The 15,624-nt window shown below is 38.2% G+C and overlaps 1 protein-coding gene across 3 annotated transcripts in view; it reads right to left on the bottom strand.

The window, feature by feature from the left end:
* The window catches only part of TRPM3 (transient receptor potential cation channel subfamily M member 3), a 263,950-nt gene that overhangs the window by 110,951 nt on the left and 137,375 nt on the right, over positions 1-15,624 (bottom strand). For all 3 annotated transcript variants that reach the window (XM_085043571.1, XM_085043568.1, XM_085043569.1), the window contains exons 4-6: positions 13,240-13,453; positions 10,052-10,176; positions 3,750-3,921 (exon numbers count right to left, since the gene is read on the bottom strand). In XM_085043571.1, coding sequence (XP_084899697.1) covers positions 3,750-3,921; positions 10,052-10,176; positions 13,240-13,453 — 511 coding nt within the window. The remainder of the gene's footprint in view (positions 1-3,749; positions 3,922-10,051; positions 10,177-13,239; positions 13,454-15,624) is intronic.

Here is a 15,624-nt window from a genome sequence, read left to right as displayed (position 1 = left end):
GAAGCTACAGATAAACTTACTCAGCATTGAAAAGTGTCCTCTTTGAGAAGAGACTCAGACTGGGGACCTTCAGAGCTCTGCTCCAGTCTATGTGTATCCTATCATTTTACAAACACTTGTGAACTGTCTTGTGTTCAAGACAATGAGACAGAGTTTAGTCTATTGAGCACTTCCAGAAGCAGTGAATCAGAACTCAGTCAAGTGGCAGTGATGGATTACAGCAGCCTGACAAGCCCAGATCCCTCCCTGCCATGGAATGGTGTAAGCAGGGCATCAGACATGGAAACACGACTGCCCTCCACATCACCCCTTTTGAGCTGGGACATTTTATTATGGCAAAAATCTCTATACCCTTGTCCTGAGAATCTTCTGCTCATTAATGCAATATTTTTGGAATAGGACAGACTCCATATTTCAATGTAAAACTTTTACGTGAGCCATCAAATTAACCATCTAATGCTTAAAATAAACCACATGGCAGAGATAGTTACAAACATATCTTTCCTTCCTTCCACTGCACATCTTCAAGTGATCCCCCTGCCTTGAAAATTCTGCAAGAACTCCAGGACCTAAATGTTTGTGTGCATTGGAAACCAGAAACATTTCTGATCAGATCACTCCTTTTGATCTTTAAACACTTTCAGAAAAGTTCTCACTTTCAACATTTCATACTACAAAATGATGCACTTTGAAACTCCAGGACTTTGAGACAACTTTTGGCTCACTTCAAGAGGTGGTTGCTGGCCTGTGTTAAAATGGTCTTCATTTGTCAAAATACGAAAAACCTGCACTGAGCATTAAAGCATCAAATAGGCTTCTATGTAATTGCACAACTGAGTGACTCTGTGCTGAACCTGCAGGCTCAGGGCCACAAATGTCACCGTCTGCTTGTCTGAAAAGCATTTTTTAATTCCTGAGTATTTGCTGAGGACAAAATAAGCAATGCAAGTGGTAAAACCTAAAAATGTAGTGGAAAACAAAATACACAATAAAATCTTTTCTCTAGTGTTAATAAGGGGCATCATTCCAGATTATTCCCCTTCTTCTTTTTCTTATTCTTGATCTTATTCTTATTTAATAGTACACTGATTCAGGAAATTATTTACTGCTGAATGACTGATAATGATGCCATATTAGGAACAAAAACAGCTGAGACTTTCAGAATTATCTGACATATTTAATGACCCAGTTTAGTATTAAGCTTTTTTATAAAAGAGACTGCCACTGTCCTGATCTATTTGAAGGGAATGCCATTTTTTGTGTCTTTAACATGTGAAACCGAGTCTGAAGTTTCCCTTTGTGAACAGTATGTGACCTCAAAAATCCAGGAGAGCTATCACTGCACTGGAGAAAGACAAAGTTAAAGCAAAGGAAAGTAAATAAGAAGAAATGACAAGCCTAGCATGTAAAACTCAGGCAGGCTTAAAAGTAAGAATAAAATCTACTTTCAACACTATTGTCCAGAGACAGGCTGTAAAATAAAAAGTTACCAATTGTTTACTGTTTTTTTGATCTTTTTTGTGATGATTAACTAAAAATTGCACCTTTTCCTGACTCCTCAGTGAAGAAAATTGTGATGCTGTCAGTGTTTTCCCCCTGAAACAAACTCCACATGCTTATCACTGGAATATAATAAGAGAAGACATACATGCATGGCTCCACAGACTCCTATTTGGATAAAAATCCCTTGGCAGCAATGCCCTGTCATGCACAAGACGGAGGATCTACATTGCTCTGCTATAAATAAAGGTAAGGAAAAGTATCAGAAAGTGGCCATCTGTTTGGCTGACCCAGCAAGGCAGGTGGTCTTTCTCATCCATATGGTCAACTTCCTATTAACTAGAGGGTGGGCAGGACTCAGTCACCTTTTAAAGCAAAGAAAAACAAGACATGGCAGAAACATCCTGGATGTCACTGAACCGAGAGGTACAAATCTTATCGGCAGCCTTCTTTTTGAACAATTTTTTCACATTTCTATTTTGAAGAAGTTGTGAGATCCAAGTGTCTTTGTGTTTATAAGACAGAGAGGGAGGGAGTGGTTAAATGGTAGAGAGTCTCTGTCATAGACAAAAGTGAAAAGGAAGATGCTTACTCCTTTGCGTGTGTGTGGGGTGCTGCAGAAAGAAACCAGAGAAGAGAAATCCTTCATTTTTTGTAGGCATTTGAAGATGTTGTCAGGCAAGCATTTGTCTTGAACCACCAAAGCCTGGACTTTCATCCATCAGTCCCTTTTCAAAAGATAAGCCCCTTGACCAAATCTGAATTAAGTTAAATCTCTCTAAAGAAATTTATTTTTTAAGATAAGATTTTGCCGTCAAAATGTTGTGCTGTGAACTGTAGAATTTCACATTTTTCTTATAAATACCTTCAAAATAATTGCTATTTATGCTACAGTTTTCTGTAGTTTGATGACATGACATTTTCAAATGTACTTTTTTGTTGCTGGTCAAGCTAGGATTATATTATCTTCATCTGCTAAGAAAGCTCAGTAGCATGCACCCACACCTTATGATGCCCACATTTTGTACCTATCTACATAGTGCCCTCTGAGAAAAGGCAATATAACCCTGATATCCTAAAACCAACATGCCTGTAGTGTGTGTAGTTCATGCAGTGGCGTTGAAGGCTGTAATTGGCACACCATTTTAATTTAGGCAAAGATTGTGTTGATCATACAGAAAACTTTATCAAGCATGAAAAACATACTAGTTTATGTTCACCCCATTGGGCCTGCCTGTAATTCCTTGATATCTGATGTCTGAGTGCTAAATGCTTTTCCTAGTCTCATTCCAATTTCATGTGCCTATATCAAGAAGTTTCACCATTCCTCAAAGCTGCTGTTTAAAGAGAGTTAATAGCAGAAAGGCTGTGCATATAATAATTTTTGAAAAACTAGATCTGTTTTCATTCCTTAAGAAAACTTATGGAGGTACAACACTGCTGTTTGTTTGCAAGAGCAAAAATAGTTTTGAAATTAAGTCCTCATCTCAAAGCATGTGTACACTACATCAAGCATGTGTACACTACAGAAATAATAATACTAGTATTGAGATATCATATTTTATTTTATCGAAACAAAAGTGCTCACTTAGGTGACTTTTTTATTTTATGTAGGAAATTGGTACATGAAAAGAAAAAATCTAACTTTGAGAGAAAAACTGGGGCTTCAATCTGATCATGATGTGATATCATCAGGATTGTAAAAGATGAAGTGAGAAGACCCCCTAACCTCATACTGAGCTTCTGGCTTTGGTTAATGACAGCTGCCTAGGAGAAACTAATAACCACAGGGCAAAAGGATAGTCACACTTCTATGGAACACTCCCACTGCCTATAAATATCAGTGGCTCTTCAACCTGCAAAACATTTACAATAAAAAACTCTCCCTTACTTTTTGTCACCCTTTTCTTTAACTGTACTAATTTCACCTTATTCTTCACTGAATGAAGGAGAACCTAACTGTACACAGTTCTAAGGAAGTGTGGCTACTACAGACCTAAATGGAATCTGAACCTTAATAAATATTGTTTGAAACTTAGCAGAAACAAATCCAGCTTTTTGTGCTGTGCCTTTACCCACTGCACCCTAAAATTTTGTAATCTTTGTTCACCATTATTTGCTTTTCTTAGCTCCTGCTCACCCTAGATAATAGAACTACTCCCCCAAATATGCAGAATTATTGCTTCTTTATACTGAGTGGTTTTTATATAATTGCAATTACAGAGCAATACAAGCAACATGTTACTCACTTGTATTTATCTTCTGAAGGGAAATGTGCTTTTCCAGGTGTCTACGAAGCTTTACCTCTGCTCCATATTTACCAGTAGTACCGTTGTCAGCCAAAATAAAATGAGAATGCATGCTGTTGAGCACTGTCAACTTGCTCATGGGATTGGACATCGTCTGGTATGGTCGGACCACCTGCATTTTAGAGACAGAGGAAAAAGAAGGTATACTAAACAGAAAAGAGTCTCTAAACTAAATCCGTTACAAGATATGAACTGATAAGGTGAAACAAAAGAAAAAATCAAAATTAAAGTACTGTACTTGAGCATTACTGTCTTCTATGTGTAAAGCAGAAAATTACCTTAACACTACTGTTTTAGACACAGACACAGCTTGTAGTGTTTTCCATGGTAATCTGTTTCAACAGCATCAACGTCCACTGTTTCCTTTTAAAATCCAGCTAATGGTCAGTGTTCCAAAGGTCTGGGTGACTACACAGACACACTGCATACCCTGTCTGCTGCTGACTGTCAGCAGCCCTGCTGTAAACTCTCACCTTACTCTGATCCAAATCTTTGATTCTTCCTCCACAGACCCCACCCAGCATCATGCCTCCAGTTTTGGCTCATTCAGAGCTGCCAGCACTGGAAAGACTCTACAGACACACAAAAACAGGTGAGTTCCACTCCTGGAGAGGTGTAGATCTGATATTACATCACATTTTCAATTTTCTAGGAAAAAAATGATTGGTCCTCTCCTAGCATTAGTAAAAAGGCAGTCATTTGTGTTCACAATAGCATTAGAAAGTTTCTTTTCAATGTGGAGTCTGCTACACTTCCTTTGGTTTGATTTCATCAGGAGAAACTGTGCAGCAGACTGAGTAAATTGCCACAGTTATCCCACTCATAGCCCCAGACAGACCAAATAATAGCACTGGGCCACATTTGGCTGCCAGCTATTTTGGTGGGTTTCTGTTGACATAAGTAAGACTGTTCTAACATGGCAAAAGAATTGGTGTTGTGTCAAAGCACCCTGGCTCATACTTTGAAGATTTTCTAGCAATATTATTCTCTGCCTTCCTTATGTGCATCTTGTCTTTTTGAAGAGACAAAACTGAAAATCTGTAAAATTAAGTCTTAGCTGAAGAAATGCTGCAATGACTTGTTAGAAAACTCAGCTGGGCTATCCTTCATCTGCAAGGAATTTTCTTCAGAATTCTGACATTGTTAATTTTCAGGTCCTGTGCTTTTAATGCACAAATGTGTATACTCAAAATTTGACATAAATGCTTGCAGACAGAAATATAGTAAGTTATTGATTTATTCCCAAGCTTTTCTTCCTCTGTAATTCCAAAGAGATCTCTAATTGACACATAATTCTTTAAAAATAGTAAGTGTCAGTAATTCTTAACCAGAGATCTCTCTATAGGCTTTATTTTCACTTGTGAACGTCTGCCTCACTTTGATCAACTCTCAGCTGGCAAGGAGAAACCCACAAACTTCTTTTGCTGTTATAAACTGCCATGCAAAGGTTACTCTGTAAGCTGTTTATCCTGAAAAAGGGAGGGAATAGGTCTGTGAAGACCTAGAGGGCAGCTGGCCAACAGCAAAGCAGCACTCTGCACTCTGTGAGAACAGGGGATAGCTCTGGCTCAGATTTTTTTTATACTGCTTCTTCTGGTGCCTCATTCATAATGATTTATTCTACAGGTGCATATAACTTAACAAATATCAGGACACTGCTGGAACATGTGTAATAGAGCTTCTATAAATGCAGAAACTATGTACCCCATGCCACTGCCAGAAGGAAGAGGAAGGCTCTTTCTCACATCCCTAAAAATCAAATAAAACCAAACTAAAACAGTGCAGATCTTTTAAGCTGATACACATCTAATCTCTCAACAAATGGACACCAGCAGGGTCTGATGGCAGAGGAATCCCTTGAGTTGCCTGTTTATTTTATGATTATGAGCAATTCCACTGACAGCTTGTGGTTTGCTCCTGAGAGCCACAACTCAGAACTTTCTAACTGTGACAGGTTGATCTGCACTTCTAATGAGCTGCAGTATCAAAGCCTTCATACATTGAACTCCATAATGAGACTGCAGGACAGATTGGAAGGCTATGCTTTTGTTCTGTGTTTAGCTACAAGGTGAATCATATTAATAATAAATTTTATGGATATGAAAATGAGACTACAATTATTTTCAATTGAACTGTTCAAAGCATGCACAATTCAACAGCTGAATTTTTTTTTAACAATAAATCTCTCAAACCACACTGTCAGAATCTTATGGATAAAAGGACAAGCAAAATCTTCAAGAAGGGAAGAAAATCCTAGCCTTGAGGCTATTTCCTTGAGGTTACTTGCTTTTCCACAACACTCAGCAGATTTTTGATTTCTGACTCCTGCAGTTTCCATTCCTTTGTTCTTTTCAACCTCTTGCATTTTACAGGCAAATTAAATAGCTGGAAAAAGCTTTGACTTTAAGCTTTCTCATCCTCTTTTTACACACACAGAATCATATAATGGTTTGGGCTGGAGGTGAACCTAAAGATTACCAAGTTCCAATCCCCCTGCCATGGGCAGGGACACCTTCCATGAGACCAGATTGCTCAAAGTCCCATCCAACCTTGCACAGAGAATAGGGAATAATGTCCCTTGACATCTTCCTCTGGAGAGCTGAAAGGAATGATTTATGCTCAAGACAGTCCCTCCAAATTCAGTTTAATGAATGTGACAGCAGCCATGCTGTGAAGCAGTACTCATGCTGCACGGGCTGAGGGCATTTTGTCAGTAGGTGAGGGGCTGGGCTGACCCCAGCCCTTGCCTTGGCACCCTGAGGTGGCACCAGGATTGAATGAAAAGCGTTGTTCCGCTCAGACTGCCTGTGGGCACATGACACTCAACATAGGGACAGCACTTGAAAAATCTCTCAGGTTAACTCACCATGACAATGAGCATGCAAGTGCCATGTGAACCAGTGCATGAATCTGAGCAGTCTATGTGGAGGAAAAGAACTAAAGGCAGTGCACTCAACACGGTGATGAAAAAAGAAGGAGATGCATGGTTTGCTTCTCAAAGAGTAGCAGCTGTTGTTCAAACCAAGCCATCTCTGCAGCCTCCTTGCTCTGGGGCATACCAGGGAACAGAGTAGCTCCAGTTTAATTCAGAGGGTCCTGGAAGTATCATGGTCCAAATTCTCTGTCTATGCTACAAATACGCCAGTCCACATTTTTGCCCCAGGTCATCTACTGAGATGACTTGGAATTAAACCCAAATGAGGACTGAACAGACCCTGAAAGGAAAGATGTGCATCCTACAACAACTTACAAAATGCTCTCTTTTAGAAGGGAGAATGGCTCTGTAGGTAGGAAGAAACTTGTTTATAATCACAGTTTTCTACAAGACTGAGCAAGCCACTTTACTTTCACAGTTCTATTAGAAAATATGGGGAAATAAGGCAACTATTTCCTTGTGTCCTTTGTTTTTAAATTAGAATCCGAGAGTGTTAAGAGCTGCACTATTTTCTGCTGTATTGCTTTTACAGTACTGGAGTAAGACATGTCTCTTTAGGGATCTTTAATCATCACAATATAACAGTGAACAGCAATAATGTTTCCTTTAACTTGGTTAGTTTTCTTCACGGCTCTAAGGAAAGCCCTCGGGATTCCCCAAGGATGACTGATTTGGAAGGGCTGTAAATAATTTGGAAGGTCTGGGGTAAATATAATTTACCTCAGCTATGAGTTCTGGATCCATACAGGGCAGGCGTGGGCTGAGGCATTAGCAGAGGAGCTCTCTGCTGAGCACGCCTCGCTTGCTATGAGGCACGGGGAGGCCACGGGGGCATGGGCAATGGCCACAGCTCCCCCTCTGCACCCTGCTGGCTCTCCAAATCCCATGACCACGGCAGTCTTCTGTGTCTATCTGATGCTGGAAGGGTATGTTTTGATAACTCTTCAGTTCTGATCATAATTTAACTAGACGTAGTGCATATAGGCATAAACCCACATTGATGCTGGAGTTCAACAAGTCTTTTGCTATTGGTTGACTTTTTTCCCCCCTGTATAATCCTTTGTGGCCTTTGTTTCTTGCTTAATGATGATTCATTTTACATGCTTATGGTACTATTTACATTTCCCCTTCTCGGTTCATTTCACGGCATTCACCTCTAATGAGCCAGTCAATATAGTTCACTTTGATTTTTAAAGAGCTTCCAAAACAGCTTCCTCACCAAATGCTTCTAAAGAAATTGCATGCATTGAATAGAGGGAAAGTAATTTGAGGCATAAATAACCGAGGAAAGCTGGGGAAAGGGAGGGAAAACAGTGAGAAAGAAAAATTAATTTTTGTCAAGACTCTTACTAAGAAGGTTTAGTGACATAAATGGCCTACCTCAAACTGTGTTATATTCTGTTGAACATGATTGGAAGCATTTGTGATTAATTAGAGGGTGAAAATCTTACAAATATTTCAATGTACTAAAGTCTTCATAAAGCGGCCTGATCAGGCAATAAAATGGAAGATGAAATTCAATATCAGTAAGCATAAAGCAGTATCATTACCATTTTATGAGAGATGGATAAAACCAGAAGTGCTTCTGCATCAGATCATGCCGTTGATCAATAATTTTATAAAATTATTAGGGGCCACGAGGTTCAGAGCAAAAATTTTATTTTGTCTATTAAAGGTAGATTTGGAAATACTTTTGTCTTTAGTGATGACCCTGTAATTGTAACGCTACTGATATAATTGTATCTGCATTAATAGACTACCTTACCCAAATTAGTTTTGTTAACTTTATATTAAACTTTTTTCACTTTCTGTCTGATAATCAGAGTAAGTATTAATTATTTTTTTGATTTAATCAGAAAGATTTTTAAAGTTTTTCTTTAATAAAATTACTATACAACTTCTTGGTTTCCTGTTAAATTGGAAGGATTTTTAGAGGAAAATAGCGCTTAAAGAAATCAGAAATCAGGGGAGCTTTTCCAGCTGGCTGGAACACCTGGGAAATGAAGTTGTTTTTTCAGCTCTTTGTGCAAAAGAAAGCTCCAGATCCCCTTTAACAAGTGGTGACTACCTGAGAACAGAGCTGTCCAATGAGTGGAAATACGAAATGAAAGAACAGCAATGTTCCAAAATTCATGGCTAATTCTACATATTTTCTTGACTTCTTTGTTCTTGCAATGTATCCAGAACCCCATGCCTAATAACTAAAGACTGTTTATTTGAAAATGATGTGTACATACACTTAAGAAGATTCAACCCATCATTGTGCTTAGCTTCTTCTGCTAATCACCCTCTGCACTGCACCTCAGAAGAGTTCATTAGTGACTCAGAATTACTGCAGCAAAGTCCCATCCTGCTTGTTTGTGTGGTATTACAGCACAAACCCCCACGCTAATACACTTCCCCCTAACAGCTGTCCTTTCACAGTGAATTGCAATGAACTCCAGAGTTTTCTTCATTTTCATTTCCTTCATACTCATTGTGACTCCTCTGATCTAACTGATACTTGAATCTTCTTCCCTTTCCCAGCTTGCTCATGGATACAGAACACACAGAGAAGAATGGGTCAGACTAATGCAGACAAGAAAAAAGTTCTTTATGCAGATTGAAAACTGCATCTCTTCCATGCACAGTCACCCATTCTCAGACAGATTTTTTGGGAATGAACCAGAGGTGAGGAAAAAAATGGGTTCAGAAAAGCTTCAGGTGACAAATAACCAATGTAAGCAAACTATTCATGTATTTAAAATGAGGGGGTTACTCTTTCTGTTTCAGAGTATAGGTTTAAAAAAGCATGTGAAAGAATTGGAGAAACATTGGCCCTGTCCTTCAGAAGGTGAATGAAGGTGAATTATTTGAGGTCCCCTTTGATCTACAGTACCCAATACAACCTTTGAAAATTGCATCAATAAAAAAATATGGGGCAGAATATATTCTAAGGAGGACAGTCTGCAACTTTGGATTTAACCAATGCATTATAGTATTGTTTGAAAATAAATCAGACTTCAAGATCCGCAATCAGTGTTTTCTCAAGCACTTTTACGGGTTCATAGAGTTCTAAGGATATATTTTCAAGAATAGCTTTTAATGAAATGTCCTTAAAATTTAAAGAACATACAGTGCAGGAATTTTTATTGTTGCCATGTCAAAACCTGCCATCAACCATAATGGAAAACCTGTGTATATATTGATTTTTTTGCTGCAGACAATAATTCTAAGAGGAATTGCTAAGTGAGGGATGGAGAGGATGGGAAAAGTAACTGGAAGATTTACAGATACTGAAGGTCATCTATGTCTATATAGGTCTTACATCTTTGCCAATCAGATCCTCTTGATTCTCCACAATCCCCCAGGGAGCTATACCAATGGTACAGATCTTCCCTCGAGATTTTGAGGCATGATCTTTCAGGGCATCTCCAACGTGCCGAATGACCCCTGGCAAGCAAACAGCATAAAAGAGAAATTCATTATTATGTCTTTATTGTTCATTACTATAGAGATTAAATATAAGCTTATTTTTAATGGAATATTTATGAATATCCTTGCAATTAAGTAAAGCTATGAATGCATTCCTATTTATTATTATTAGAGTATTTCTGTGAACCCATTTTATTGAATCCAAAAATTACTAAATGAAGTAATAAGAAAAAAATACACAGCTCTAGAAACAAGAATGGAAACGTTGAAAGTTGACTGTGGCTTATTTATCTGCACTTGTGCTCACATGTGCATGCAAGCATTTGTGTATTTCCAAGCACAGAAAGAAGCATAGAAATTAATTGTGCTCCCTGCCCCTTGCCAACTCTCCCAGAAGTGCAGCTTGTACACAAATGCTCCTATCAAGGATGGAAATGTGAAAACATCATTATGCTACTCTGTGATGAAGCTATTTTGCCATTCTTTCCAAACAAACTCAGTCACCTGAGATAGCTTCCAGCAGAGTATTAGAACCCGCCCTGGGAATCGGTGAGAAAACAGAAATTAGTACATAGAGAGACTGCTCCCCAGCATTCTTTCAAATGCTCCTTGCTTGCCCTAGACCAGCTCTGGCAGTGTTTCAGTGGTATCTCTGTGCAAAGGAAAGGTGTCATTCCTGCTTCCTTTTAACAAAATAATTGTTTTAAATCTGTCTATCAACAACTACTTTTAGGATGTGGCTGCACTGAAGTGGACTTGTGAGTTTGCTGCAAATGTTATCTGTTTCTCAGTTGCTGAGTTTCCTTATTGTTCAAATTTCATGATTTCAAGATGACTGGAAAGAAATTACAACAGCCACAGAATAGCTATGATTTTGGTTGTAGTTTTCTGAACTGTAAATGACCCAGGTTAGGAAACTTCCCACAACCTAATAGGTCCTCTAAGTCCTAGAGTCTAGTATTCTTCCTATGATGGAAAGGAAAAAAAAATCCAAACCAACCCTGTACCTGCCATCAGCTATGAATTAAACTATGATCCTGTGCTCCTGTGCAGCCCAAAGGATTTAAAGCAGAAAATCTGTCCAGACTGCAAAAATTTCTACTATTTGGAATAATCAGCTTTCAGCATGACATGAATATTCAGACCAACAGTCACGTTTATAGCCAGGTATGCACCATCTGTCCCACATCACGGATTCTCAGTCCAACAGCAGTTTTTCAGGATTCTTCAATTATAATTTTCATTAAGAGAAACACAATTTAAAATTCATCTTCAACAAAAGAGACCATACTAAGAAATTCTCAATTTTTATGATTTCATAAATAATTTTGAGCTATACAATTTGAAAACCTAGTCAGGGAGCAAACAATTGCTTTGCTCCAGAAATTAAAGATAACAACTGTTATTGCAAAACTGCTCCTGGAATTATATGTTTCTAAAACAGCAGAGAGCTACTTGAACTGCATTGTTTTGTCTAGGTAGTTTCTGATTACAGGCAAAACAATATTTTTCAACAGTATTTATGATTACTTTTCTGGTTCATTTGTATTGTTTTGGCATTGGCAACTATGATGATTTGAAAAATGGTAGGAAGCAGTTGTGCATTTGCCAAGTGTTATAGTCTGTCTTTCTTTTAAACAAAATTTCTGCAGTCTGACTTCTGCGGTTCCTCTGGTAATCCTCTGAATTAAGTATACAACATGTACATTTTTCTAATGTACTTTTAACATAAAATTTACATCTGCCTTTGCCATCATCATGACAGGAGTATCTGACAACTAATATTATCACCTCCACAGTGCACAGATGAATATTAACGTGATTTTATTCCTCATTCTGAAGAGATGTGGGTCATATTACATTTTTGTAAGTCTGTCTATTTATCTAACACTCCAAAAGCTATGCCTCTTCTTTGCTTTCTTCAGATACCAAGCCTGCCAGAGTTCAAGAAGTTTTTGGACAACAGTTTCAGATCCATGGTGTGATTCCTGGGGCTGTCCTGTGCAGGGCCAGGAGCTGGACTCTTTGATCCTTATGGGTCACTCTCAACTCATCATATTCTATGCTACTTGTGTTGCTGCTGTGATAAAACTGAGTATTGCTTTAAATTTCATGTGCTCTACAAACTATGTCCAAGGCACATATTGAGCATTTATATTCAAACATGTAGGAGTTGATCCACAATGCAGTAAAATTAGCACACGATAGAATGATTACATTGTTTTCCAGAGACAGTAAGAAGACACAGTCTTACTAAAGTAAAAAATTATGGCTTTGCAATTGCAGCAAATGAAAATGACAATTTACAAGTTCCTATCATAGCTCAAAATGTTTTGCAATTCTCTCTAGCAGAACTTTTTTGACTTTCCCCTGAATCTCTCCTCCTTTCTGCCTCCTTCAGGGAGAGTGACCGAGATGTCAGTGCCAAAATTTTTTGTCTGGGGACCTATGTTCTGCAACTTATTCCCAAAGTGTAAATGCTGTCTACCAGCAGAGCTGGGCCAGCTGCTATCCTGGATCACCAGGACACATGTTTGGTGTATTACAGATGTCACTAGAAATGGTAGATATCACTCTTGCTGACAATGCAGCAGCAAAAAGATTAGGTCAAGCACTTTACAAGGAATGAAAAAGTTTCTCGACACATCCGAAAACCGGAACTTTTTTCCTTAAATACTTTGGGTCATCTGATTAAATAAAACAAAGGTCCTTTCTGGATGAAAGTGGTTTCAGTTTTGTGTAATAGGAGTTTGACTTTGATAAGTAGTCCTTCCCTGAAGCTTACAGTTGATCTTACATAGCCTTCATTGGTGACATACAAATACAATTGCCTCACAGGAGACTTTATTTTCAGCTCCACAGTGTGCTTTTCATACTTTGGCAAACTTTTATTCTGTTTTATACCAGCTGTCAGGTTGGTATGAACTTGGCATGTTCTTGTTTTCACATAGTACAGAGATTACTATTAAAATAAAACACAGAATGGCTATCTAACCTCATCATCCCTACCTTTTTTTTTTTTTTTTTTTGTAATGAAGTTTCTTAGATGCCATTGTGATTTTATTTCAGTGTTGCTCTTACCTGTGTTTACTCCTCCAGTGAATATCCATGCTCCAGTTGTCATAGCAGCCTTAATAAGGCCTTTTCCAAAGACTTGTTTGAGTTTTGGCTGAAGTTCAAAATTCTGAAGGCCCCCATGCACAGAGATGAGAAGTTTGGGGAGCTCAAGTTGCCACTCTTTGGTCATTAGATGTAGAAGAAGGTCAGGCTTTGTGTCAAAAGACACACGCACATACTGCAGAAACAAGGGCAACAGAAGAGTAGAGAAAAAAAGATTGGTTACACTCACTGGTTTCTAATGCATGTGATCTGTGACCAACAGATAACTGAAAAAAGGCAACCTTTATGATGAAAACAGTAACTAATTGCTAACTTGATGATTAATTTCCTAGTTAAGAAACTAGGAATAATGGAACACTTGCAATTCACAAGCAGATAATTATCTTTATTTATGAAATTAGGACATTATTTGTTTCAAAATGCTTAGCAATGCTTGAAAGATTAATGTCTATAATTTGTAAGGCAAAAAATGGACAAAAAATGTAAGTGGTCTGCCAAAGATGGCCGAAGTAGTCAGAGTCACAGCTGTGTATTCACTTGTACCTCATTTTCAAATTAATCAAACTCTCAAAAGACAAGAAATGACAGAAACAAGCTTAGTTATTCAAGCACACATAACTTTAAACTGAGCAAGACTACTAAACAGGTACTTTTCAGATGAAAGAATGCTAACTACGACTGACAGAGCGCCTAACAAGACACTAGATCCTAAAAATGCTGTGAAGCAAATTCATCCATTTCCAGTTGTTGGCTGTTCTGTGCTACACGTGCAGCAATTTGTGCCAGGGGAGATCATGCCCATCTGTGTGTGCTCAAAGATAACAACTGTCTTCAAAATTTCCACAGCACTGCCCTGCCGCACATACACCTGTCTCTCTTACAAGCTTTTCCCCTGCTCCTTCTGTTGCTGTTTCACAAAGCCTGTGAGAGGGCAAGTGATACTTTTTTGATTTATAGCTATAAAGCAGAAATAGGAAAAATAAGATCTGGAAGGACCCTCTTAATAAAGTAAAATGGGTTGCAGAAAGCACTCATCTATCAAACTTGTGATTGAATCAATGCCTGTAGAGCTACTTCAGCAGTCTTTCTCTTGATGGGCTGTCAGCACAGACATCAGGTATATACCTTTGCTTTCAGCCTGAGGAATACGTAGTCCTAACTTGTTTATTGTAACATGCCAGGTAGTATAATATCCATACATATTATGTAATAATTTTTTCCCTTTTTGACATGTCTAATCAGTACTTCTTGCCAAAAGTTTGTTCTTTTTCATTATATTGTATGGTAATAAAGTGGATTCCTTTCTAGTTGAATAAGAAATAATGACTTGCCATTTTCCATGGTAAACTGCTAACAGAGAGGATTTTTTGCAAGAATGGATTGTTGCACAGTGAACATCCATTCTGTGTGCACAATTAGCTGGGGAGGGCACAGCCAAACTGAAAGGTGAGCAAGAACTTGGGAATGCACATTCACCCCAGAGCCTCAGGAAAGTTCTCTGCAGCATCATAGCAAATATGCAACAGCTGATGGACACAGCAAATGCAGTACACATGGTCAGTCAAGCTGATTAACATAGGTGAACTGCTTTCTCAGTAGCTACTCAGTCAATTTCCAGCGTGGGATAAAATCTTGTATGGCACCTGATCCCACTGACAAGACTGAGATGTTAGCAGTTTTTAAATCAGGATTTGAGCGTTGTTGAAGTTTTAACACACCAGAGGGAATGTGGGAAGAATGATCCTTACTCCCTTTTTTCTGTCTTTATGGAGATCTGAGGTTGTAGACAGCACCTGGAGGATTCATAGACAACATCCTTCATGGGGCCTACATGAAAACTCTGTTGGTCAAACTATGCAGCCTTTCATTTGGAATCACTGGGACCTTACTCCGTATTTTGGTGAAAACAGACTGTGAGTATTAAGAAGATAATCAAGGTGAATTCATACTTGCAATGACCATTACAAGTATGTTGAACACATGCCATTGCATCATCTGGGATGATATTAAGATGAAAGCACAAATAGCATCAGTATTATCTAATCTGGACAGTAACTACTTGTCCTTTTTTTAGTTTTTTTTGATTCTTTAGCATTTTTTTTAATACCTCAGAATGTGTGATTTCACTGTCCCTACCTTCTTAAGTCTGTGTATCACTCTTCTTTTACATGAAGACCTCTGAATTCCATTAAATATAAATTTTCAAAGGGAAGCTGAAAGTTGGAAGAAGTATTTTCTTGCATTTATTTGAAATATAGACATCTTTGATTGGAAACAACTGCTTGCTCTTTATACTGCAGGCAAAACCCCTCCACACTTAGGATAATTTTACTTTACTAAGTGGAA

The sequence above is a fragment of the Lichenostomus cassidix genome, chromosome Z (genome assembly GCF_008360975.1).
Source record: "Lichenostomus cassidix isolate B80296 chromosome Z, HeHo_3.0, whole genome shotgun sequence".
NCBI classification, from domain to species: Eukaryota; Metazoa; Chordata; class Aves; order Passeriformes; family Meliphagidae; genus Lichenostomus; species Lichenostomus cassidix.
The sequence above is the reverse complement of the archived record's forward strand: the minus strand, read 5'-3'. Positions and strand labels throughout refer to the sequence as shown.